The 27,229-nt window shown below is 38.8% G+C and overlaps 3 protein-coding genes and 1 long non-coding RNA gene across 7 annotated transcripts in view; 2 read left to right on the top strand and 2 right to left on the bottom strand.

Annotated features, from left to right (window-relative positions):
* Positions 1-292: 292 nt before the first annotated feature.
* On the top strand, positions 293-3,403 carry LOC138138360 (activating signal cointegrator 1 complex subunit 2). The gene is made up of 11 exons (XM_069058264.1): positions 293-465; positions 514-588; positions 643-714; positions 763-1,092; positions 1,140-1,340; positions 1,389-1,600; positions 1,724-1,909; positions 1,958-2,104; positions 2,166-2,446; positions 2,499-2,748; positions 2,799-3,403. The coding sequence occupies exons 1-11, from the start codon at positions 376-378 to the stop codon at positions 3,265-3,267; spliced, it is 2,313 nt and encodes a 770-aa protein (XP_068914365.1). The 5' UTR covers positions 293-375; the 3' UTR covers positions 3,268-3,403.
* Positions 3,347-7,339, bottom strand: LOC138138354 (HEAT repeat-containing protein 6). Of its 2 annotated transcripts, none has more exons than XM_069058252.1 (10): positions 7,070-7,339; positions 6,779-7,015; positions 6,284-6,730; positions 5,971-6,231; positions 5,728-5,915; positions 4,562-5,674; positions 4,276-4,510; positions 4,125-4,202; positions 3,860-4,075; positions 3,347-3,810 (listed from the first exon to the last, which is right to left on the bottom strand). In XM_069058252.1, the coding sequence occupies exons 1-10, from the start codon at positions 7,229-7,231 to the stop codon at positions 3,559-3,561; spliced, it is 3,189 nt and encodes a 1,062-aa protein (XP_068914353.1). In that variant the 5' UTR covers positions 7,232-7,339; the 3' UTR covers positions 3,347-3,558. The 2 variants fall into 2 exon arrangements, with proteins under 2 accessions (XP_068914353.1, XP_068914354.1); XM_069058253.1 differs by having other exon boundaries at positions 7,141-7,251.
* A 187-nt stretch (positions 7,340-7,526) lies between these two features.
* Gprk1 (G protein-coupled receptor kinase 1) overlaps positions 7,527-27,229 on the top strand; it is a 61,974-nt gene continuing 42,271 nt past the window's right edge. The window contains exons 1-2 of one of the 3 annotated variants that reach the window (XM_069058267.1): positions 7,527-7,886; positions 16,858-16,934. In XM_069058267.1, coding sequence (XP_068914368.1) covers positions 7,774-7,886; positions 16,858-16,934 — 190 coding nt within the window. In that variant the 5' untranslated portion in view covers positions 7,527-7,773. Of the gene's footprint in view, positions 7,887-8,608; positions 8,751-16,857; positions 16,935-27,229 lie in introns of those variants that run through there. The other 2 variants (XM_069058268.1, XM_069058269.1) reach the window with 2 other exon arrangements.
* On the bottom strand, positions 18,083-19,134 carry LOC138138396 (uncharacterized). Its single transcript, XR_011162022.1, has 2 exons — positions 18,451-19,134; positions 18,083-18,366 (listed from the first exon to the last, which is right to left on the bottom strand). It is a non-coding gene; the product is annotated as an uncharacterized lncRNA (long non-coding RNA).

Genomic DNA, 27,229 nt, shown 5'->3' with positions numbered 1-27,229 from the left:
TTCGACGTTTTTTCTACTTAGAAGTAAGAATCTTTGCCGTTCTATTCTTTTCACAAAATTTTCTTCACGGTATTAATTAGGTAGGCAGTACATGTTACGAAGTTTTGTCAACTCATAAAGTTGGTATGATGGTCTTTCTGCTCTATGTGTTTTGAAAATGAACATTTCGAGAAAAAATTAACCACAAAATAAATATTGGCTCACATGCCGTTTACGCACTCCAGTGTCTCAATCACTACCTCTACTCACCATTTCCCGCCGATCAAAAACCGATCTAGTAATTTACGCTTGCCGGTTGGCAGATTATGAGTTGGCAGTATGTAAAGTTGGTGTTGTCAAAAGTCCGGTAATTTTCTTACAAAAAATTATGCAAGAATGGAAGAACTGTGTGAAATAATAAAAAATTTAGATTTAGAAATTCCGATTCAAGGGAATGTGGAGTATGAATATATCAACGTGTTCAAAGTACGAAGATGAGGTGTGTAAAATCGAACCTAACCTAACTTTTTCCAGAATTCCAACAAATTGCCGATTAATCAAATTCATTTAGAAAAAAAGACAATAGAACTTTACAAAGGTGCCTATCTGGTAAGCAAGGCGAATGAGCGAAAGTGTTCGTGCTGAAATTACGTGAGATTTTAGGAATGGTCAAGATCAAATGATGAACAAGAGGCAAGACATTTTGACAGGAAAGTACAAGTATTGCCGGCGCTGGTGAGTAGTTTCGGCTGACGTTTTGCGAGACTAACGTTACCTTCTCAGAGCAAATGCTGGTTGCCAGAGTCACAGCAGTTTTTTAAATACCAACCTTACAATTTTACTTTGAGTGCGGAGAAAAATTCATCATTTATAAAGAACAATCAGTTATTTCTAAAAACTTTACATTATTTATTAAGTTGTAATTATCACCAGTTTTGGTGTTTAGTTTTGTTTGAACCCAAAATAGCAATTTGCCTACACAGTTTTCTATTAAACCCAATAGTTCCTTACCAAATAAAAAATCTGGATGAAGAGGCAGCAACAGTATATTTACAAGTATTTTCGCAATTGCGGCGCGTTTATCAGCGACTGACTACTTTCCAGGAGACTGAGGTTGATTTGTTTCACATAAAAAATAAATGTAAACAACCTGATTTCAGAATGAGTATATGGATGATAGTGTAGGTCTTAGATTTTTATTAGACAAGAAACTACTCAATCTTCCAATAGTGATAACATTAATCGTTTTGTACCACGAGACAAATCTAGGATTTGTAAATGACTTGGTTTCTCTCTATTTTGATGGAGGCTCGGTTTTTCGCGATAAGGAAATTGAAGAAATGATGGACCAAGTTGTGCTGGTAGACATGCAGTAGCTTAAAAAATATGTCTCTTATCGTTAGTTGTAGACTTTAGAAATGATTGGAGGTCACGTTTGCGGTTTTGAAGCTGGTGCTGTGATAGTTCCTATAGCCATCGAAGAAAAACCTCCGATATTTAGTCTCGATTGGATATATTCCACTGTTGACTATTTGTTGAACATCATGTCGGCCCTACACATGTTACTAAGATTTCATAAACCTGCCATCGCTGTTGCATTAGATAAAGGAATTCCTTATAGGTATTGGGGCGACCTCTAGTGACGTGACGTCATACTGTTAAATGTCACCTTTTACCAAATATGACGTCACGTTTTGAGGCGACAAAAATCGTTTTTGAATGTTGCAAAAGAACAACATTGTAGATTATCGTACACATATGAGAAAGTTTTCCACCAGATATACGATTATTTAATTGACCGACAAGAATTGAAAGATGCACCTAAACTCGGCGAAATCACGTACGAAACGATCGCCTTGGGAAGATCGGAGTTTATCGATGTTTACAATATGTTTGTTTCGTACTGTTTAGATAAAACGTTAGAACTTAGGTAATAAATCGATAGAATTTCCGTCACGATCTCACGATTTCATTCCAGTGGCGATTCTGTTCGTCAAGAGCACTTCGTTGAGATTTATTTGAAATTGTTGACGTCAGCTCTGGAAGATGAATACTTTGTCTGTGATTATCACGAACGTTACGATGTGGCGATTCAAAACGAGATGTTTAGTAGTTGCACCGAATTGTATCCTTTCTGGTGCAAAATTTATGCAATTTGTTGCGTGATATTTCTTAACTCTCCACAGAGATCCCACCCGAACTGATTATATATTGAATTGTATAACTGCTCTACGTCGGCATAACAAAATATGGAAGACGTTAAAAAGCGACTTGAAAACTTTCAATAAAGCTCTAGAAAAATACGCACGGTGCAGAAAAATAAAGAACGAAGTAATTCAAGAGAACGGAGATGCGCAACCGGGGCCGTCAAATGACATTCAACAATTTAATAGTACACCACCAAAAGACGAAGACGTTGAAAATGCGATCAGAATTGTTATCGACATGTTCCCACATTTAGGAGACAGTGAGAAAAACAGGATTTTTTAAAAAGTAGTTTGTGTAATCGAATTTTTTAGGTTTTGTTTTGCAGTGTTTGGAGGCCTACAATTATCAGGCAAGCGACGTCATCACGGCCATTTTAGAAGAAAATTTACCACCACATCTAGTAAACATTCCATTTGATAGCATCAGAATACCTCCAGAACCGCAACCAGCTGAGCCAATTTTGGCTTACAAGGGCAGGAAACCCGATTACGACGACGCTTTGAAGTTATTAAATGATAAAAGAGACCTTAAAGAAATCAAGACGTACATCTTGGACGGAATGTGAGTAAATAAAATGTTCACCGGATACGACTCGGTCTTGTCATTTGCAGACAGTACACCAACGAATTCGACATTTACGATGATGAATACGACGAGAGAGTGGACGACGCGTCGGTTCCGGTCCGCGATCAAGGCTCTGAAGATATCTTGAGGTTTAATCCGAATTACGAGGACGTCGTCAGCGACACGAGTTATTCGGAAAACGAATACGACGAGAAAGGCGAGCCGGTGGCAGCCGTTGCCGGCGATAAAGGCAAAAGGAATTTCTGTGAAGATCCTGCCGTCATCAGGGCAAGACGAGAAGCCCAACGCAGAAATCAAGGTAAAGGTCACAGCTCAGGCGCGAAACCTAAAAGTCAGCCCAAAATCGACGTCGTTGGAAAAACGAAAGGGCAAGGACAGGATAAAAGTGTTCTTCATAATAGGCAGAAGAAAAATGTGCAAAAGTCGAGCAGAGCAAATCACAACAGAAAAGGCGGAGCCCAGTGGAAAAGAAACAAAGGCATGGTGCCTTCATAGGATTTTTGTCAGATAACTTCTTTTTTCTCAATATTTGTTTCAGTTTATTTCTATTTTACAATTATACGAATTCAAAATGTTGCGTTTGTAAGAAATTTTAATAATTTTTCTAAAATATAATACGACTTTAATTTATCGTGTTTTGTTTCATTTCTCCACAGTAGTGCGGGTGTGATTGATCGTCATTTTTATGAATGTGGTGAGAAGACATACGAGTTTCTTTGCACAAAAATAGAAAATATATTGAACTGCGACTGTATAATGTATTTGGTAAATAAATGCGTATTCTTTTCAAAATTGATGCCTCAAAATATCGGCAAGAAACTGGAGAATATCTTTTTGTTCCGCATTTAAATCAGGACTGTTGGTCAAAGATGAGACATACGTACGCGCGTCGAACAACACCGTGGATCTCTCGGGTAACAATCTCTCCCAAACTTTACGCATCTGCACACTTAAGTGGTCCGAATGGATGCTATCCTTCAACGGAAGCAAATCATCTTTTGTCAGTAACGTAATTAGATGACCTAGAGTCAGACAGATCTACAAAAACAAAAATAGTAAGTCAGAAAAACCGTTTTTGTGGTACTACTTGTTCGATTAGATTGTCTCTGTGTTTGTACTCGTTGAAATCTTCCATGTTTTGTGACGTTTCTAAACCCCTGACAAGTGAAATCCATATAGGTTGGTAGAACTGTCTGTAGAACTCTCTTTTTTTCGGACATGCCAAAGCCACAGCCGCGTTGATTCTCACTTTAAAGTTGCGGAAATTCATTACCAAATCCGAGAGAGCGTTGAATACTTTTTCCTGCATTTTTTGCGGTAATCTAACATTCCTTTTCAATTTATGCACTTACCTGCCAGTCATCTGTCATTTGAAACAGGAACGGATTTTTCATTGCATTTCCTATTGCATAACAGCAATTCCACCTCACCTGCAATTATAATTGCGCGCGTGAATTCGTCGACAAAAATATAAAACAAAAATCATCAAACACAACAAGATACCTTCATGTTGGATCCGGATGTGCAAATTTTAACGAGAATATTAATTCCTTCTGCAACTGCTTCTTTAAATTGTGTTTCTTTTAACAAGTCGGGCTCTATTAACTGGAGAATATTCCCCAAAGCTCTCACAGTGTTCGTTTTGATTTTGTCACTATCATGTGAGGCGTTATTGGTCATCTTGAGCAATTTCAAAATCATGCTTTCTGGAAATTCTTCGATCAAATGCTGATTTGATCTACAAATTATCGTATAAATTAGGTGCTGCTTCACCTCAACGGCGACTAACTTGTTTAAAACGAGCGCATCGCTCAGATTTCCTAAAGCCCAGGAACACTTAACCCTACTGGTGAAGTTCTCGTCTTGCAGCACTCTGACGATTGTCTCGGCCGTATCGACGACAAACCCCGGATCTTCTCTCAGAGAAGGGTAAAGCACGAAAATTCCCAAAGCTCTCACGGCCGCTCCCCTAACACCGCTCTCTTTGTCGTGACTGCAACTGAACAGCAAAGTCACACACAAAATTTGCTTGTCCCTCGGCAATCCCTCGAAAGCGTCCGGTCCTATGCTCCCCAGGCAATCGCAACCCACAGCCCTTAAAAGGTGGTGTTGCTCGTTTTGTAAAAGCGCGGTCAAAGAACCGTTCAGCAACGTCTGCCAGAAGGGCAAACACCGATTTACCGACAGAACCTTGTCGATGTCGTTGCCGAGACACCGATTCATTGCTTGTCCCATGAATTCGACGGCCCTTCCGGCGTGGAGTTGCACATCTGCGTGCTTGCTGCACAAAGACGTGTCCAAAGCTTGAGTGACTAGTCGCAGGTGGGGCGCCAAAAATTCTTCAAAGTGATTTCTGCTCGTCACCGAGATCAGTTGCAGATATTCCAGTTTGACAGGAGTGGGGATCGTATTTTCGACCACTTCGACACGACCGCAGCTCACTCCGAGATTGAAGAGGCACCGCTCTAGGAGCCACGGAATTTCGTCCTTTGCTACGTCGTCTTCGTCTGAAGAAAATTCTGCGAAATCGAAGCTATCGACGGATCTGTCTGACACTACTTTCTTCGTTCGTTCTTCCCGGTTTGCATGCTTAATGAAGGCATCTTTTGTCTCTGGGATCAAGGGTTCCGAGGCTAACACGCAACCCAATACTACTAAAGCGGTCACTTGAACTGTGAAATCTTTATGGTAGACGAAGGGCTTGACGTTCCTGACCACTTTCGTCACCAACCCGGGGGCAAGTCTGTGGTAGGGTGTGGCTTGGACAAGGGCCGCTAGACATTTTAAAACCATAACGAGTACCGGGATTGAACGTTCGCCGAGTGCCAAGTTCAAGCATTTATGGAGTTCGCCGATTGTCATGCCCAATATGACAGAAAATGGAGTGAAGGGTAGATTTTCTCTAAAATTGTATCGAGGAATAAGGAAATAAATAAATGAATAAAGAGGAAATACCCTTTTTCTGCCTGTGCTAAGAAAAGTTTTGAAGATGAGAGTAAAACAAGTAGCGCGTTCAAGGCCACCATGCGCCCTCTGTTGGACGTCTCTTTAAGAATACAACTGATGAGGTTATGTTTACCGGAAAGGGGATTTTCTGGTACAAAACTGGTCCAATATGAGAACATAACAGTTTTGTCTGTTAGCTGTAACAGTTAATTTCTTACATGTTTACCATTTTGTACTTTGCAAATCAAATACCTTTACTGCGTGTAAAAACAGACTTAACGCGGCTTGCCGCACTCGTCCCGCCATAACACTTAATTTGGCGAGATTTCCACCTTCAGTATCAGAAAAATCGGAATCGCTAGTTTTCACCCCACCACTCAACCCACTGTATCCTTCTTCAGCACAAATCGTCGCTGAAACAGGTGTATACCCGCCAGTATCATCATCCCACTTTTCTGTCTTTCTAGTTTTCAGCAAAGCAGGTTGAGTCTTAGGTTTTCTGTGTTTAGTCATCTAAGGACAAGCCACACAATATTTATGATCTAATAACTCATCAAACACTCACTTTCCCACCTTTTTCTTTTGATACATTTTTAGTTATTTCTGGAATGCTCAGAGATGATGGCATCAATTTTTGAGGTGTTACAAATTCCATTTCATTAATTCCTAACAACATATAAGACTTAATTACACCTAAAATGATTCCAAAATTATCTGAGAGCAGATCAGTATTTTGCCTAATAATATTTTGTAATCCTCTCAAACACACTATGTAAGTTTTAATTGATATTAGTTTATCATTATTTGTAGTATTTTGGACAACATGATTGAGAAATATTTCAAAACATGTTTGGTATTCAGCTGCAAACTTGTCTACATCTGTGTTTTTAGAATCTTCTGAAGGAATTGTACAAGCTTCTAAACATTGCAGAGCAAAAAATGCCACTTCTGAGTTGGTTTTGCACTTGGAGAGATTCATCAGAGTAGGATTCTTTACAATTTCACTCAACAGCTGAAATTATATTATTTAAATTGAGATACAGCAATGGACCAAACTTACATCATGTTTCGAATTGGCTCGCAACAAAGCGTCTAGAGCTACAAGGATGTCAGCGTCGGTGTTTTTTCCTTGTAGCGCCTGCAAACACCACAATACTGCCACAGTGAGGGTGCGCCCGTCTATTACTACACTTTGCCGCGTAACCAGACTCGTAATTAAATAGCAACATTTTACGACGAGTTCTAGATCTTCTGGTGGTATTAGTGTACAACACTGGTTCACTAAAAGCACGGCTTTCTGGAAGTAAACAATTAGCGTATAGGTTTGAGGTTATGTCATCGGCACTTTTACAGTGGGGTTCGTCACCACTGTATATTTATAATTGATAGAATTTAGTTCATCTAAAGTCTTATTTATTACACCTCGGTCGTTCTTTGTGCGTCCAAACAGCAGTTGAGTGATTTTTGCTGACAGAGTGTTGAAAATTTCGCAGATGTCATTCGAAGCCGCCATGTTTGAAACTTTGACATGCCGACAATGACAGTTGAAATGTGTAAGAAAAGTGAAAGTTTTTGGGGCATTAGGGAATCACTTTCTTCGGTTTGCACGTGGATGAGGTGGGTGTCGCCCGCGCGTATTTTTCCGAAATGTCGACGGGCTTCGAAAGAGACCGATTTGTTTTGTTTGGTGTTTTTGTGTTGGCAGTAATGTAAACAGCTGTTTTCAGTTTTTGACATTTCAACAGCTGTTTATGAGCCGCGTCGACGCGGAGTTTTCGCGACGTACCCGTCCCGTCCAATCAGTCGCTGTTTGAGTTTCGGCGGTCGTGAAACGGGAATTCACTTCCCTTCTTGATGATCCAGGGACGGAACGTTGAGATTGATCATCCGACGCCGCATCCATCGCTTGTCTCTCGTAACGAAATTATTATGTAATTCAATGGGGGCAGTTATGTAAGGACGAGTGCGGAGCGCGTGCGGTAGGTGTTTGGTGAGCTGTGCACAGTGTACCGAAATATGTTTATTTGAGCGAGAGAGTGTGGTGCAAACTGCAAAATGGCGGACTTAGAGGCAGTACTGGCCGATGTCAGCTATCTTATGGCCATGGAGAAGAGCAAGTGCACACCAGCTGCTCGGGCCAGCAAGAAGATAGTGCTGCCCGACCCCAGGTGAGTCATCAAGGTCGTTCACCCTCGTTGTCAACCTGGGGGACGCCTCCTGCCGGCATCGATCTGCCGCGGTTTGGGGCCCGTCGAGGCGGAAGTCGCTGCTCCGACCCCCTTATCTCTTATCGTCGCGATTTCTCTCAGTCCGGACATGCCGTTGGAACGTAATTACGTGATTCATTCGGTGCTTCCTGTGACAACCAGACACACTTCTTTCAGGTTTTGACAATGTCTGGCCAGGACCGGACTCGGACCGGTGGTAAAGTGTGCGAATAAAAACACACATTTCACGTCCTTCACCAAGAAAAAAAAAACATCTAACAATACTTCCAACATAAACAAACATCACGCTCATTCGGTACTACGTGTCAGGTTGGCCAAGTTTTTTTTTCTGTTCTTTTTCTGAATGCTGCAACTCCTAATTTGGGTCAATTCAGGCCGACTTCCTTAATTTCCTCAGCTCAGGGTTTCTTTGCCACATAACAATGCTTCATATTTATGTTATTAATTCGATTTGTCGGACCACCTGAGCTGATTCATTATCATATTGGAGTCACGTCTGAGCTTGATTCAGCTAATACCTCGTCACAGACGTGTTAGAAATGACATTCATTAGGCAAGCAATAACCAAAGACAATTTGCTCGACGGCAATTCGCCTATTTCGCGTGTCTAGTCAACTTGTAGCGGCTCGCCTTGTCTTGTGGTGTCTTTTAAGAAGAACATGAGCATGTTAACGAGGTTTAATTAACGGAATCGTATTAAGTTGTGTCGAATAAAGTGTCAACGATGTCAATAAAATTCGACGTTCGGTCGATTAACATGTTTGTTAAGATGTGACATAAGCAACTCGGAACTTGTTCTTTCCAGTAAGTAAAAAAGTAAATTTTGTTTCTAATATGTTAGGAAAAAAATTAGGTGTGTTATTTGAAGGATTAGCACTTTGGTCGAAGAATCGACCGAGCAAGTGTTAATTTGAATCAATTAATATTTCAAAGTGTTGACGAATTTAAATTTATCATACTTAATGCTCGTTTCGTGGTAAACAAAACTAACAAAACAAATATGTACTGTACACAAGCTGACAAATTTTTTAAACATGACTGACAACTTTAGTTACAAAATTTTTAGCAGTTTGTTTCCTGTGCCGTGCGCAACTTTTTTTTTATTGAAAAGTTTTCGAAATTTGACGGTTCCATTGTGTGACTAGTGACCGGATTAAATATGTCAAGTGTGACGCTTTTCTTTATGAACAAAAATCATTGTTTATTAGTGGTATTTATTACTGGAGCATCTTGAAAATTCGATACTTTTGTTGAGTTAAGAAGTAAAAAAAAGCAGCCATGAAATTAATTGACAAATGTGTCAAAGTCAAACGATACGATTGCGTAAATTTTTAAACCGTCTTATGACATAATTGTGAAAAATTTGTAATTCGTTATTTTATAATGAATAAGTTAATTACGTACACCCCTTTCTTTAGGAAAATCTCTTTAAAAGAAATATGTAGTTCGTCTTTTTTTCAATTTTATTTGACTTTTCGTTATCCTAGCTGCTGGTTGTAGTAATAAATAATAACAATAAGAAAATTAATTGAAAATAAATAAATGTGACGAAGTCTAGTTCAAAAGCTTAACTTAATCCACAAAAAAAAAAACAAAACAAAGAAAACACAACTAACATTGAAACAAAAAAGCTTCTCCAATAATTCGGAAGGCTGGTCAACAAATATGATTTTATACGTTTCTGAAAATTATTGACAGAAAGACTTTTTAAATCAACAGGGATCGACTTATTCGGTGGAGCATATCATATTTAGTATTTCAAATAGGGCAAGAAAAGTTTGCGCTGCCCGTAAAAGTTTAGTCATAAATCTCCCGTAAAGGTTAGTTGAAGAATAGGGGTTGACACGTAAGCAATAAAGTGCGTAACAAACGATAATGAGGGTTTGAGTTTATTTTATTCAAATATTTATTCCTATCTGCTGATGTGCACGAATAGAGCCGAGGAAACAAACCTTTTCTGACAAGTAAGCACCTTCATAAATTTTAAATATGTCAATTTTGTGGCAGTTTGAGTTCATTTCTCTCTCCCCTTCCCTTCTCATTGTAATACAGGGTGAATGACAAAATCCGCCCCGATCCGTAGAGCTTTAATTGCAGGTGACATCGTGACGATCGATAGGTAAATCGAAAAGGTTTATTAAATACATACTACGTTTTCGCCAGATTAAAACATTTTCGGGCTTACTAGATTTAGATAGTCGACTTTTTATTGTGCGATGTGCGACGTAAGATAAGTCGCCGTAGTGTTTTCAAATACATAGTATTAAAAAATTATACATTCAAGAAACCGTTTGAATAATTATTTTTCAATTCATTGAAAGATTATATAGGCTGAGTTCATAAATTTTAAGTCATTGTCAACGTGACATTTCTGTCTAAATTAAATTGTCAGTGTCATTTAGATTTGAATACTTAACGCATGCAGCATTCACGATTGTTTCAAATTCGGACTATCTGTGAAAATCTGACATTTTAGTTGGCAGCATTGTGATTTGTCATAATAAATCTATTTTAGGTTATAATTGAACCGAACACTGCTGCCAGTTTGCTACATTTTTTAAATAAGTGAACGCATTAGGAACAATAACAATCTAAAACTTTAATTGAAATGAAACATAGATATTGGTAGCTCAGTTCTCGTTTAAGAACATTCCTACTATATTAAAGTGAGTAAATTATTATTAATTAAATTAATGACGGAATTGACAACAAGGCGAATATTTACGTAACGTCATATGACAGGACCTGACGCCAATCTAACAAAAAAATATCTTGGCCTGCTGTGTATTTAAAGCAATCGTGAACGGCTAATATCTGTCTACCTGGTAAATTAAGTTACGCATTTTGTTCACCCATAAGTATGTATTGCTCTACTCGCAGCTCATTCATACAAAGTAAAATCATAAGTTAAAAATATGGAAAACAATTAATGTAAATTAAAAAATGAATGACATTAAAATATCAATTAAAAATGTGTTCATTTCTCAAGTGTTCAAACTGACATCCTTGATTTTCAAGGCACATTGCAGGCAGTTCTTGTAACATCCATTCTTGCGTTGAGAAATATGTTGGGTGGAATTTGTGCACATTCGATTAATTGTTACTAACATCTTAAGAATTGCCGGTAAGTAGGTTTTCTCAGCAACCGTGATTTTTTCGTGAAATTGAATGTGAATGGAGTTGACGTCTTCTGACACTCTTTGTGGTAAAGTGAATAGAATGTGTTGAAAAATTTAAAAATGGCCTACCCCGAGGACAAAAAAAGGATGAAGGTATTTTATAAGGTCTCATCTTTATCGAAAAAGATAAAATTGGTTTTGATTTGGCTTCAATTTGAAATTTTGTCACAAAAAAATAAAGTTTGCGGTCAACGAAAAAATTTTGTAATCAACTCGTTTGTTAATGGGCGATTAATAATCTCAACTATTAAAGGCACTCACTCGCTACACTCGTTCGTGCTTTAAACAGTTTCGATTATTAATCGCCTTCATTAACAAATTAGTTTATTAAATAACTATTAATGATTGATAATATATTGAAAGCATTTTAAAAAAATCAGACGTACACTTCTATGCAATCAAATTAAGCACAAGACTATTTTTCACAATATTTTAGTTGTATAATACGGGTCTATTGTAATTGATAAAACATTTGAAAACATTTTTGAATTGTTGTCTAAATGACGCGACATGACATTCCTAAAAAAATTGACTAATTTACATACATAAATATTTTTGTTGCTAGGAATTTCCTCATGTTCCGTTTAAAGCATAAAATATTTGATGTGCTTAATTTTATTGCACAGAAGTGTACACTGCTGTGCAAAAAAATCGCGTACATTTAAAAAAATCAAGCTATCAAGATTTCGAGTATTTTGTGTATTTTGTAAATGTGGATTTTGACATTATTTTTGTAAATAGGTTATAAACTGTCAGTGAGATTGTTACAATTTTATTTGTTATTAGGAAAATGAAGTACATAGTTGTTTAACACTCACAAAACAAAAAAGTCAATACCAATATAGACCGACTTAACACAGCGAAAAATAGGTGTACGCGATTTTTCTGCACAGCAGTCCACACAATTAAAAATAAAAAGTTGACGATCGCTGTTAAAATGTAGTAAACCGTGAAATTGTATTAATAGGTCACAATGTAGTATTTGTCAACCCATTTCGATTATACAGGCTGTTTGAAAATTGCTAGTACAAAAAAAACCTGGTAATTGGTGATGGTGAGTTGAAGTCATCGGCAAAAGAAAATTCTAATAAAAATCCTCTAGTTTTCGAGATAAAAATTACTAAAAATTGGGTTAAAATTGTTAGTGCACCACTGAGTTAAGGTATTTTAAAAAGACACTTCACGTTGTTAAGCAATAACGAAATAAAAAATTTGATGTTCTTAAACTGTCAATCTGTGGTTGCCAAGATCTTGCAAAAAAATATAAATTTTTCATATTGTTGTATAGTTCTTCATTATCACTACGATCATCACGCTTGGTTACCAAGGTTTAAAAAATATTGCCCCGCCTGAGGCGTAGAATATGCAGGAATAGGGTTACTTTATCCCTTTTGTTTTAAAAAATTAAAAATTGGTTTCTTGGATTTCTTAGGGCTTCCAGATGCCACAGTTTTTTTTTGTACTAGCAATTTTCAAACACCCTGTATATGTAGAAACCGACGCGTTGAGATCTGTCATCCACCCTGTATATTTTTTATGTACCTATAGATTTTTGTTTAGGTGATTATTTCTTGTAATCTCGGTGTGTACGTATGTACGACATTCGGGTGTGTTAATGTGTGTACAACATAATAACTAGATTTTTTCATGACGGCGCGGCGTAAGTTTATTTATTTTTAGTTTTATTATCTCTCAAGTACGTAAATGGTGCAATTCTGTTTTAAAATTTACCGATATTGCTATATAACAATGTTGTACATAGTTGCTATGATATAAAGCTGTTGATTGGTTTGATCTATGCAAAATCAATGGGCCGTATCATGACACCCTTATTAAATTTAATCATGACTCTAATTACGATGGTGACGAATTCATCTCTTTTATCGCAGGTTATAATATTGCATAAATCTATATCGTTTTATGTTTACTTTAATCTAACGGTAACTTTAATAACGGCCCAATGTGGTTCAATAACAATATGTATTGCTAAATTTTGAAACATAATCACACGAATTAAGAGTTGTTTAATAAAAAAATTTATTCGGTTCTCCGGATTAAAATGATAAATCTAACTTCCGCATAGTGTTAAAAAAAAGCGCTAGTCTTAAGGTATCCAAAGTTTTTGCCACAAAAAAACCCAGAATAATGACGCGGATTACAGATCACGGATCAAATGTTTAAATCTAACCTCACTTTTTGCGTTGTTTGTGTTTTTATTGTGCAGACTGACGGGTGGTGCGTTCACAATCGACTCTTCAATGCTAATTTTGAGGAGAAATTGAAATGAACACATTAAGATTACATTTAAGCACAAATAATTCAGTCAACAATGTGATTCATCTCATTTAAGAAGACCAAGTATGAAAATTGTAGAAATGAATAAACGCGGCCTGAGTATTTTTTTAACTTGAATTGAAATGACAACAAAAATAATGAAGCTACGTCTTATCTGTACTTGTTTAAAAATTGCTGCAAAACGTATTAGTTTTCCGCTAACCAGTCAAAAAAAATCAAATTATACCGTCCGTGCCGGGCGTAGAAGAAAAGATTGCACCATTCCGATCCACATATTCACACCCTATTTTTCTTGCACACCTGGATCGTAATAAACAAAATTGGTCAGGAGTGATTTTTGGCTGGATGTGTGAAATGGTGGAAACTGATTTTCGTTCGGTTCACGAACAGGTGTGGTCTCTGTTTTCTTTATTTGTGAGCGATTTCACGAGAATCCGTGTGAATCTGTTACACGTCACCGTCCAACGTTCCTCTGATGTTTTCGCTGCTTGTTTGTACATAATTATGAATATGCAAGTGCAAATATTATGGTAATTATGTTGTATATCCAGATATCTTCACGATTTTGTTTGAGCGCGGCTTGAACAAAATTAATTCTCGCAAGTATTTCCTCACGAAAACGATGTCGTTTTCTGTTGTTGAAAAAAATCAGCAAATCGTCGACAATCTAATTAATTTGCTGTTTTAGATCGAATCAGCACCGGCGACGATCTGGTGAAATTTTTCCAACGGAAAACCGCACCGCCCATCGGATCTATAATTGGAACGTGTAATGTGCGATTTGAAGCTGAAGAAAATTGTAACTTACATCCAATTAGTCTTGTAAATAGAGCCACAATAAACTTTATTGGTCCCTACTTTATGTTTGTTTGCGAACGTTTGTTTTGCTAAATCAATAACATAATTTGAAAACTCAATTAACGACGTTGGACGGCGTCGTTAAAAGTATTCGTTGCGAATTTAACCCTCTCGACTAATTTTAACGGGCGAGGTGATTTTCTTTAGATTTTTTTTTATATTATAATTTTGTTCCGGCCAATCTTCCCTTCTTGAGGGGCGGTCCGATCGAATCCTTAGGTTTGTCTCGCACGAAAACTGCTTCCTGCAATCATATTGTTAAACTAACTGTCCAATTTTCCGGAGTACTTTGGGTTTTATTTTACATATTAACAGAGAAATAGCGCATTTATCTGTTTATATCATCGTTATAATGAAACGTCCGTTTTAATGTTGTCAATTTAGTATTACCTACCTCTCAGTTATTTACTGCAACGTTAAACGTTCCTCCTTGTACAAGGACCATCCGAGTACAAATTAGTTTTTTGTTTATTTATATTTGATTGATGTGCTTATTGTTTATTTTGCGTGGTTACCATAATAAATATTTCCAAGGAAATTCCTGCGAAATATTAATTCGGTGCGGTTCTGGGGGCGACCTGTGCTCGGCTGGTCCTTTCATCTTTGTGTTTTGCAAAGGTGGTAAATCACGTCACGTCTCCGCAGCCTGGTGGCTGGCTCATCTGCAATTCGACGATACTTTTTTGCCTGTTTGATGGGAAAGGTTGCAATAACAATTTGCCTGTTCCCTATCGAGCTCCATAATTACGGTTTCAGTCATCACTTGTGTTATTGTCGTTAACAATAAATTAGCAAATTAAAGAATCGTGTGTCGTTTGTGAGATTTGAGAGTGAAGTAGTCGTTGGATGTCGCCGAATTAGGTGGCCTAATCAAAGACTCTCGTTTGCCAGGTCCAGTTGCGACAACGTACATGGATGGTCCTGAGAGTTCGGTGCGGTTTTCGCATTTAAAAGCCGCAGCTTATCGTAAATTCGTTCGATTCGAGACTCTACGAAGATGAGACGGCGTTGCCCCACGGTTTACTCGTTCTAATCTAAACAATCCGGCGTGTGCGTGTCCAGAAATAGCACCCGGGGGGCCGTTTGTTTTCGTTTTCGAGATGTTCCAGGAATTTCTTTGTTAGTATCACCGTGTCGATTATTTCGATTGAAAAGTCTCCGGGATGTTCGCACCAGGGAAGGCCGTGCCGTCGTGCCGAACTCGAGAATATCTTTTTTCCTCTCGGAGTTTTAGCGGACGATTTTCGACGGCAATTATTTCATTCGGGCCAAACAGCAAAAGGTAATTTAGGGTGGAGAGGAACGGGCACATCTTCTTTCCCTTCGGATGATAATACGAGATGAAACCGCGCCGGCCGACTTTGATGGCGGCCCTAATCGAATTCCGCGTTTGATGTTCGAAAAATAAAATGCACGAAAGAGGATGCTGGCGCAAGGGGGGTGCTGCGTTTTTTACCGATCGCTCGTAATTACATTATTCCAGTAGGGTAATGTGAGTCTTTGGCGGATCCGGCCGTGAAAAACGGCCGCCGCATCGAGAAGCCAAGTGACTTTTGCGAGTCGCAGGTCGACCGGTATGCATATTTCATGTATACACCTGCGCGTCTTTTTAATTCGGTAGGGGGATAAAAAAAAACAGAGATGACACGGAGAAATGCGCCGAAACTTGAAAACGTGCACCGGGAAGCGTAGCCCGCCCGGTGTGTCGTGCACCTTTCGTAACATTGGAGGTGTCTCGAATGACGTCAACAATAGCATTGACTTACAAATGGCAATGTTGTATTTCATTATATTCATCTTCGGTGGCGGGGCGCGTACGTCAAACAGATTATATTATGCCGGCTTACCTCTTAACATTCCAAATTCCAAACGTTTCCAGATGTGTAAGTCAAAGGTCGTCAAGGCCGTCCGACATTCTTCAATGGAAGCTCACGTGGCACCGCGCCGTTTCTTCTGTTCTTCTTCCAATTTGGCGCCCAACATGAGGCGCTTCCGAGGATGTCGAAAGGGTCGGCCTCATCTCTGCCCCGTTTTAATTCGTGATTTCGCGCCCGATTGGTTCCGAAACCGTTGCGTAACAGTAGAAGCGTCCGTTTCTTGGCGTTATGCCTGCGTTCGGCAAACAAAAAAAAAAAAAAAGAAGCCGAAGAACTTGTGCTTGGGCTCTTCGTTGCAGTGTTTAAATACGGTCGATACGTTTATTTATTGCGCCACTTCCGATCGATTCGGAGACGCGGACGTGTGGCGAATTTTTTCCAGAGAGAAAGAAGTCCTTTGACCTTTTTCTCTTCTTTTTGCTTGGAGCGGTTTGTTTTACGACGCTGGTCGGAATAGGAGTCGCTTTTATCTCGCCTCCGTCGAAAGTTTTTTTTTGTTGGAACCATTTGCAATTAAAGTTTAATGTTTAAAAACGGCGAATGGAAAGGCTCCACTCCACTTATTGGTGGTGGAAAAGTGTTAATCTTCCGAGGCAGGGGGTGAGGGGAGACGCGCGTCGTTCGAACTGACGTAATAAAGATGTTATTTTGTTTTTTGGATTTGTTGGTTGCGCGAAAAGTGATTTGCCGTTTTTGTTGCAGCGTTCGCAGCGTGATGCACAAGTATCTGGAGAAGAAGAACGAGGTGAACTTCGACAAGATCTTCCATCAAACGTTAGGTGAGTCCCGAAACGAGATCCCGGTTGTGAAACCGGACGCTTTTCAATTAAGTTGTTACGCGGGAGGAGTCTGGATCGTGTTGTGATCAAAGATCGAGAAGCGCCGATGAAAGACGACGTTTGACAGATTGACGTGTTTGAATTGTCTCTAAGGCGGAGTAGTTTGTGCAAGGAACTACACATTCCAGTGCACTTTTTGCGTTATCACCTGAAAGCTATTGCTATTACGTGGCCATTTTCTGGCCTGGGTCGAGCTGTGGGACTGGACCCTGGTGTGCCCTTCGTCCGTTTACAACCGTTATCTCACGGAAAGTATGTCTGGCATTAAGGCATTCCGGTGACCGGAACGTCGCGGACACTCGACGACAACCTGAAGCATAATTAATCCGGAAGGATTCCGGATCTTCACCCCGTCCGGACTTCCCGGTCGCGCACCACCCTCACTCCATCGGTCGATCGATAAGGCGGCCATCGCGCTCGAAACAAGGATTATGTCTTTTCTTCCATCGTAATTCCAGGGGGACATTCAGAGCCAAAGGAAATTATTATCCCAAAGTATATTAAAGTGGCGAGGGACGCGGTCCACCCACGACAATAACGTGTGTGTGTGTGCATGTTTATGTGTATGTGTGATTTATTTACACGGAATGGTTTGTTTTCGCAAGTCGAGTTTCTGATGTCCATTTCGTTCTCATTAAAACGTGATTTATTTTGAGAATTGGCGGGGCGTTTTCTGTAACCATTTTAAGTTTCGGCAAATTGCAATGTGACTCGATAATTTTACTGCGAATTGTGCCGTAATGCGGAAAATAGAGAACGTGTGATGAAATAACGAGGAGCTGGTTTATAAAGTAAGGTCGAAGAGTGAAGCTATTTCAAAGGAGAACAATTATCGCGTCAGAGTCGTCGTCGCACACTCTCGCCCCGCTATAATAATTTATTATTAATGTAAAACATTTTTTGTGCAACCGTACGCGAAACGTGCACTTCGCGTACCTAAGACAGGACGCGAAATTCAAATTCTCGGCCGTTGCTTTTAACGACGGCCATTAAAGTAAACGTCATTTGAATATTTGATACAAATCAGAGTTTCCATGTGTGAGCACTCTTATTCAAAAAAAAAAATCAATGACAGTAAAATAATCAAACACTTTTAAAGAGTTTATTGAAAATCTGCAAACTACAACGAAAGCTCGTGATTGAATGAATAATAATCCATATTAGGTCAGCACTGGTTCCTTTGTTTTCCCTACTTGATACATTTCTATTAATACATTTTTAAATACATTTTTATTAGGCTGCTGAAGAGTGGAATTCTTGCGTAACTAAATTATTGGCAAGCGTGGCCGTTCCATTTCAGCTTTTCTTAAAAAAAATGCTAACAGATTCGGCCATGCTACATAACCCAGCGTCCTCGCGGGTATCTGCCCACCTAAAACATGAACACAACTATGTCATTTGCTGGTCACTTTGATCAGCCTGCTTTTAACGACTTTTTCGTTATTACTTAACATACAATCACTCTTTAGCGATTATACCATTACGTTAACAGTTCTCGATCAATACGTCATTGATTTATCACCATTTCTTAAACGGTTTCGTTAGTGCATCTTTAGTCAAACTTTTCGACATCACCTGATACACTACCTTCATCGTCATTATCATCGTCAGCGGTGACTTTAGGGTACGGTTTGATCTTATCAACCGAACATACACCCCGATAAAACTTATTTGCACGCGTCGTGCCTGGTATATCCTCGATGACATACCTATCGTGTTGCAACACCTCTTTAATTATAAAAGGACCGTCATACTTTGGAAGCAACTTTTTGCTTTTCCCATCATTTGGTCCAACGTTCTTGAGGATCACAACTTGTTGACCCACATCGTATTTAGGAGCTATTCTTCGTTTTGCGTCAAAACGTTGCTTAGCCTTCGCTTGCTCTGTCACAATTCTTACATTCGCATCGTTACGAATTTCTTGGATATCTGATGGCCCTGCCTTTACGGTAACATCTGCATCTAACTCATTTGTTACAAATGCATCGCCTTTATTTCGCGGTCTATAACCCATCATTAATTCGTACGGACTTTTTCCGGTTGTCTTATTTATAGTCGAGTTATAAGCAAATTGAATTTTTGACACATTTCGATCCCACTTGTCTTCGCCTTCCTCTAAGGAACTAGCCAAAGAGTGTAGGATTGTACTATTCATTCGCTCTACCTGGCCGTTTGCCCTAGGAGTTGCTGTGGCATTTAAAACCGATTTTATCCCTAACTCATTACAAAAATCTACAAACTTTTTGCAGGTAAAACATGAACCTCGATCTGAGATGATACGTTTAGGTACACCAAACATATCTATAACTGTTGTCAGAAAACAAAGTACAGGACCCACTTTGGTACTTTGTACTGCTTTGAGCAAAATGAATTTTGTAAAAGCCTCTGTAATCACCAATAAATAATTATTCTTTTTAGTGCTACTCACAAAAGGTCCTAAATGATCGATATGTATGGTATCAAATGGCGTTGAATTCTTTGGGATCGGATGTAATAACCCCGGTTTCTTTCCCGTTGGTTTTTTGTTATATAAACAATTCAAACAATTGGCGATATATTTTGTGACATAACGTCTCATCCCCGGGAACCAATAAGATTTACTAATTATTTCTAACGTTTTATCGAGAGCAAAATGACCCATTTCGTCGTGATAGTACCGGAGAATTTGCCGACGTGCTAGTTTTGGAACGACCCAACGTAATCCATTTTCAGTTTGCCGATAAAGGCGGTGCTGCCGTATTTTAAATTGTTTATGAAGATCTCGTTCTTCAGCGTCAACCGGTGAACGAGTCAACACTTCCAGTACATATTTACATCTATCATCATTCAGCTGAGCCGATAATATCCAATCGTCCTCGACAACATTTACCGTCAAAACTGGAATACGATCTAAATTTTGAACATCATTCAACACTGGATTTCTACTCAACGCATCCACGTGTGGCATGGACGTACCAGACCGATATTCAACCGAGAAATCGAACTCCGAAAGTTGCAACCACCATCGTCCGATTCTTGGGATCAGATCACGCTTCGTTAATGCCGTACGTAACGCATTGCAATCAGTTATAACCGTGAATTTAATACCGATTAAATACACACGAAAATGAAGTAATGAGCTAACAACGGCGAGTGTTTCCAACTCGTAGGAGTGATACCGTTGTTCCTCCTTGCTGGTTTTTCTACTAAAGAATTTTACTGGTCTTAAAGAGTTATCTTGTTGTTTCTGTAATAAAATACCACCGAAACCCTTTTTCGACGCATCTGTATGTACCTCGGTATGTGCTTCTGCATCATAGATCGCTAATACTGGTCGACTCGTCAATTTATTTTTGAGGAGGTTGAAAGCCGCTTCCTGTTCTTCATGCCACACAAACGGAACATCTTTTCTTGTTAACTGCGTTAAAGGCGAAGCTATCACCGCGAAATTCGCGATATATTTACGGAAATAACTGGCAAGCCCTATAAACTGACGTATTTCATGTACCGTTTTGGGTCTAGGAAATTGTTCAATTGCAATTGTCTTTCGCGTCCCTGGTTTTATGCCTTGAGCACTAATTTCATGACCTAAATACTCTAGTTTTTGTTGGAAAAATAAACACTTTGTCAATTTAATTGCAAGGTTTGACTCTCTAAACACGCTTAGAACTTGTTTTAGAAAACTTAAACCTTCTTCGATATCTTTTGACGGTATTAAAACGTCATCCATGTAGGCCATGGCTACATTAAACCGTAAGGGTCCTAAGACTTTATTAATGGCCCTTTGAAATACCGCAGGGGCGTTAACTAACCCAAAGGGCATACGTACATACTCGTAATGACCGTCCGGAGTGACGAATCCGGTCTTGGGGACAGATTCTTCCGCCATAGCTATTTGATGATACCCAGCTGCGAGATCAAGACTTGTAAAATACTCACAACCCTTTAATCTGTCGAGGTGTTCCTCAATATGAGGTAGAGGATGTTTGTCTTTAATTGTTTTCGCATTAAGTTTTCGAAAATCGACACATAGTCGCGTATCACCGTCTTTCTTTTTAACCAATAATATTGGACTAGCGTATGGTGAATTTGATTCTTGAATAATGTCATTCTTAAGCAAATCATTTATAATGTCACGTGTGTGTTGTCTTTCAGCATAAGATAATCTATAAGGACGGTATGTTACAGGTTCATCATCTTTCAAATTAATTTCCATTTCCACCTCTTTACATTTGCCCAATTCGCCAGTTGTTGTCGCAAAACAATCACGATATTCATTTAATAAGTCCAATAAACGAGTTTTAACATCTTCAGCTAATAACGGGGAAACTAATGGGTTTATATCATCAAAAGTGAATAGCTTCCTATCCACAGGACACGTTACTGATAATACTCGACTTCTTTTACTTTCGTCATCATGATGGATTATAGACCCTTCACAAACAACACCGCGGGCTACAATTTGACCCTTACGATAAACGACAGGCAAATCAGAAACATTATAAACTCCCACGCAACCTTCTTGCGCTCGACTTACACATCTAACGATAAGATGCTCTCTTAATGGTAAACTTCTTACCTGACCTTCAATATAAACTTCGCCATCATACTCTTGCCGATTCGTCACCGGTACGTAACCCATCGATTTTGGCTGCACTTCTACATCTTCGTCGGCTATGATGGCGATTTTTCGCATCGGAATCTCATCTAAACCTGGTAAGGCACCTTGACTGTCCTCCAAGATGCGAATCTCATCCTTTCGTGCTACCAAAATTTTATCCTTATTGAGAAATTCTTGCCCGATCAGCACTGGATAAGCTTGGACACAATTTTCCACCACCAAAGCTTGTACTTCCGCCTTGGCCAGGTCCACTTGTAAAGTCACGTTGACTGTTCCCAAAACCTTGGTTTCAGTGTTGTTATAGCCATAAACAACAACAGAAGTTTTCTCAATTTCAAGTCGCAAATTGTCCGCTACATCTTGTCGGATAATTACTCCTCCACATCCCGTGTCCACGTAACCCAAAAATCTTTGCCCATTTAACAAGCATGGAGTACAATACGCTTGGTTATCATCACCAACAATTTTGCAGGTCACATTTCCCGCAATTTTCTCGGTATTTTTGCGACAGTTTATACTTATGTGACCTAACCTTTTACATTTTGAACACTCCATTTTGGGTCTTGAACACGCACTGGCCAAATGTCCAACTTCGTGACAATTATAACACTTTGGTTTATAGCGCGGAAACGAAGTACCCGTTCGAAAATTTCGTTCTTCCCGTCTGCTCTTATAGTCTCTAAACGTTGGTCTTATTTTCTGCAAAGTTTGTTGTTCTCGTTGCCCTTCAGTACTTTGAGCTACCAGAGTTGACAAAAAGGAAGAATAAAGTGCTTCTGGGGTTTCGTAACGGCCTGCACGAGCGCCCGTTTGTATTATGTCATTCGATATACCATCAATTACACAAGAAACAGCTTGTTTCTCCGATAATTCACATGCTCGAATAAGTTCCATCTTGCTGAAATAATATTGGCTCCAGGATTCAGTTGCATCTTTCTTTTTAGCCAACATTGTTCGCAAAGAAGTTGCAAAATCACGATGGTCTGGGAATGCTTGCAGAATTTTTCTTTTCCATTCCTCCCAACTATAGTCATATTTAGGAAGACTATCGTACCATCTTTTTGCAAGTCCGTCTAAACGACTCTGCATATAACTTATTTTTGTTGCCTCATTCCAGCCACTTGACGCTGCCATTTGTTCGATCTTATAGATCCACTGCACAGCCGTCAAATTCGGAATTCCTGGCTCAAAACGCGGCACACAATTAAATTTTTCTGAACCGAACGCGAACTGGAAACTTCTTTGTTCCAATAAATTATTGCGCATTTTTAATTCATCCACTAATTGTTCTAAGTGCCCAATCCGCTCCTCGGAAGTGCTAGCGATCACGCTTCCGGACGTAGGACGCGGTGGAGTCCAGGGAGACATTTCTCTACGCGGCTGATCTTTATCGAGCCGTCGTCGCTTCTCGCGGCCGTCGCGACGGTCTTGCATCTTCGTACAATTTGATAACACCGACAACAATCAATCACCACTCACTTCGATGGCAAGAGATCACAATCCCACCGCTGCTCTGTGAGCACTCTTATTCAAAAAAAAAAATCAATGACAGTAAAATAATCAAACACTTTTAAAGAGTTTATTGAAAATCTGCAAACTACAACGAAAGCTCGTGATTGAATGAATAATAATCCATATTAGGTCAGCACTGGTTCCTTTGTTTTCCCTACTTGATACATTTCTATTAATACATTTTTAAATACATTTTTATTAGGCTGCTGAAGAGTGGAATTCTTGCGTAACTAAATTATTGGCAAGCGTGGCCGTTCCATTTCAGCTTTTCTTAAAAAAAATGCTAACACATGTAAGACTGGCGTTTAGCTTTTTCATCACTTTCACTACAATTCTCTTCCGACTTTTTTACGATTATTTGCAAAATGAATTGTTTTATTTATGTAATTTCCGTAGCGACATGCAAGTCGAATTTAAATGTCTTTATTGACAGTGAAGTAAATTTTACATGTTCATTTTATATCTAATACTTATAACTTTTCGGTTGCATAAAACATGTTGTGTACACCTTGGCCGCGAAATCCTTTAACATCCTCGAGATTGTTCTGCCTCGGCCGCAAGCGACCTCGGCGACAATTTTTCTCTCGGTACGTTAAAGAATGATTTCGCAGCCTTGTTATACAAATAACGATTTGAACTTGTTTGTGTCGAATTGTAGGTAAATTATAATACAAAATGTCCTGCTGTCAGTATGGACCATACCTAGATGTACTATGTCGGTTGTTTTAGAAATGATAAGAAAAGCAAAAGTTGTTTGTTATCCTCGCGCCGTATAATCAAGGAAATTTGGTAGGCCGGTTGAACATGAGAAACAAAAATCGACTCTTGATTGATTCGTACGGACTTTTTTTTACAATAAATCTGAGATTTAGAACTGACTATGCCATTTCGCACGGTTGCAGAGTAGGACATTGTGTTGCAGTACGAACCAACCTGATTGACTAATCCTAAATTTCAAAAAACCAAAGATTTGTATCGAAATTTCTCACAGGTAATTAAGGATAACATCAATAATGTTTTTCGCGCAATCGTGTTGTTATAACTACAGTGTGGAATAAAATGATTTACATCTAGTTACCTTTGGAATTTTCGCACATGTAAATTTTCCTGTACCGCTCTACTTTTTTTTTCGAAGTGCCGAACTATTAGTTCTGTCAATAAATGTCATCAATCGAATTGACAATTGTTACAATTTACTAAATTGAATTAACAAACGTTGGTGGCCACTTTCAACACTAGCTGTGACTTGCTTTTGTTAGCTCCTTTTTAATTTCAATCTCTACTTTGCATTCACATCATCCCTTCGCAATAAATCACATTTGGAATTTTGGAATATTTTGAGGTTAAGCTTTCTAGGGTAATGCAAAGGTAACAAGATGTAAATCATTTTATTCCACACTGTATGTATGTACTTACAATTATTGTTGACACATTCTGAAAGTTGAACTTAACAACCCTAATGCTGTAAGTGAATAACGACACCGATACCTACTGAGGTAAGTCATTACTCATTAATGACATCAAAATATTCCTGTCAAAAAATTACTTGGAAGCCTTTTTTTCGTATAAGCGATTGTGAATTTCGGAAACTCTTTCTCGATTCTGTTATAATGCACTTACTAATCCTTATATCCCAATATACTATATTTTGCCAACTGCTAATAATTAAAGCCCTGGCGCCGTGATCTAAGACTCGACTCGTTACAACGTTCATTACAGTTTTTTTTTAGTTCAACACAAAACTTTTTAAATAAATTCAAAGACTTGTCAAGTACAAGTTCAAGTTAAGCTTTGTAGTTGTCATAACGACGCATGTCCAGCGTAGGAATACAAGCCCGTTAAAATACATATTTAAGAGTAATATAATGGATTTATCGATTTTAGTACTTTTTGTTGCATTTTGTTACATAATTTTAAAAATATGATTCTATCTGTGGAAATATCGGGTGTTCATTTAAATTTATCCTCAAAGTAGGCGTTGAAGAGTCGATTGTGAACGCACCACGAATTACAGATCACGGATCAGCTGTTTAAATCTAACCTCACTTTTTGCGTTGTTTGTGTTTTTACTGTGCAGACGGACGAGTGGTGCGTTCACAATCGACTCTTCGACACCAACTTTGAGGATAAATTTAAATGAACACCCGATACAATGTATAGCTTATTATTTTTTTACATATCGTAAGGAAAGTGGCACTTTTTTACACGCAAAATCGTAGTGAAAGTATGTAAACTCTGTTTCATTTAGTAAATAATTGCCAGTGTCAAAAATTCTGAAATTATGTTGGAACACTGCGCCGTTGCTATGGAAATGCAGCCAGAATGATCAGTTTTAAATGGAATTGCCAACATTGAAACGAATTGTACTTTTTGCATCATTTTATTCCATCTCCTTGGAGATGATTGTCAAAGCATACAATTTTTTTTTTGTAATGTTTCATAAATTCTTTTGGACCAAATTTCTCAACTTACATCGATATGCAAAAAAATAGTGTGTACAACACGTTATGAAAGTTTCTTTTTTTTTCACTTCTTTGATTCAATCTGCAAATTCGTGAAAAAAAGTAGGACTTTCATAACTAGTTGTACAAATAACTATTTCCGCATATTTTTTAAATTCATTTACTCAATGTTATTTCTTCGGTGGCAGACTAAACTTGTGTCTTGTGATATTTTTCAAAAGTTGTTTATCTCCACTTGTTATCCCGAACGCAGTAAACTGTTTCAGAAGTTCAGTTTACAAAAATTGTAATCTCGGACAAATCTGCTTTGCTCTTTTCTGAAGTGAAACAAACAGTTTTACCTCTTTTGCTCATTTTAGCTTTAGTTTACTTTTAACTTGTTTCCTGATAACGTCCTTGTTTACGATGAACTCTTTTTAATTTTGGCGGTCTCAATACTTCCGTTTTTGCGGAACAACTTCGAACCTGTCAGGTTAATCGCTTCTATAGTGTTTTATTCATTTTGAGTTCGACTTTGCAATTTTCCCCAATAGGCGTGTCGTTTTCTTTAATTTTATTGTGCACTCGTTGGATGCGTAGTGCAAATGGTGAATTCGCCGGGGGCCGGCCGTATCTGTCCCTTTTTACAGCTCTGTTTGTTGTGTTCCGGAATACGTAATAAAATCCGGTAATGCCTCCATTACCTATGTCTGCAAGCCGATCCCCTGAAAATATCGGCGTCGTTGCATCGTCTCGAGTCAAATACGTTTTTTGCCTTCCAATAAAAATAATGTAACGATCGAAGTGGGATATGCTGTAGGTATTATTTTATAAATGAAGGAAAAAATAACATTTTTGTTCAGGATTTAGAAAATTTCAACTAACTTGTAAATGTGTAATTTTGGTCGTGCGAAAATTTAACGTGGTCTTGGTAGAAGAAGCCAGACCTGAGCGGGGGTGCAGCGTCGGAAAACAATACGATATTCAGATTTACGACGACGGAATACGAGTCGGGTTTTGTTTGTGTTATGGCGAATCAATAACGTATACAATTGTTCAGTCGAGATGATTGATCGGGACCATTAAAAACGACTTAGGTACCTGGCGACGTCTCTGTTTTGTCTCCGGAATTTGGCAAATATGAATTTGATGAATCCGCCCCGAACCGTCTGCGGGGTGGAAGCCTCCGAGGTCGCGAGGACCGGGTGTTATTTTTCTGTTTGTCTTCTTCCCCCTCGGCGTATCTATTGACGTCCATCAAGGTCGGCACATCTGGTCCGAGCAATTCCGTCTAATTAACCGGACAAGTGTTGATACGGACGGCTTGACTCGTGTCGTTATTTTCATTCGATTGAATTCTATTTATAAAACGTGGAAGCGCGCGGGGTTAACGGATGTGCAGTTTTTAATTGAAATCCGGCGCGGAGGTCCCGACAAAAGGACGCGCGGACGGTGCCGCCCGCCGAGGCGCTCCCACAAATCGACGTCCTTGGAGATGTGATCCGACGTAATGTTTTAATAACCTTCACGAGTGGTATCGTTTTATAAGCGTGCGTCAAAGAAAAAAGCTTTTAAGGCCCCTGGTCTTGTAGAAATAACACCGTCAAGCTCTGCTGGTGCGGAACGCACCATTAGTAAATCAAGTGCATACATTCATCAAAACGTCGACTATTAATAGAAAC

The sequence above is a fragment of the Tenebrio molitor genome, chromosome 9 (assembly GCF_963966145.1).
Source record: "Tenebrio molitor chromosome 9, icTenMoli1.1, whole genome shotgun sequence".
In the NCBI taxonomy this organism is placed as follows: domain Eukaryota; kingdom Metazoa; phylum Arthropoda; class Insecta; order Coleoptera; family Tenebrionidae; genus Tenebrio; species Tenebrio molitor.
The sequence above is the reverse complement of the archived record's forward strand: the minus strand, read 5'-3'. Positions and strand labels throughout refer to the sequence as shown.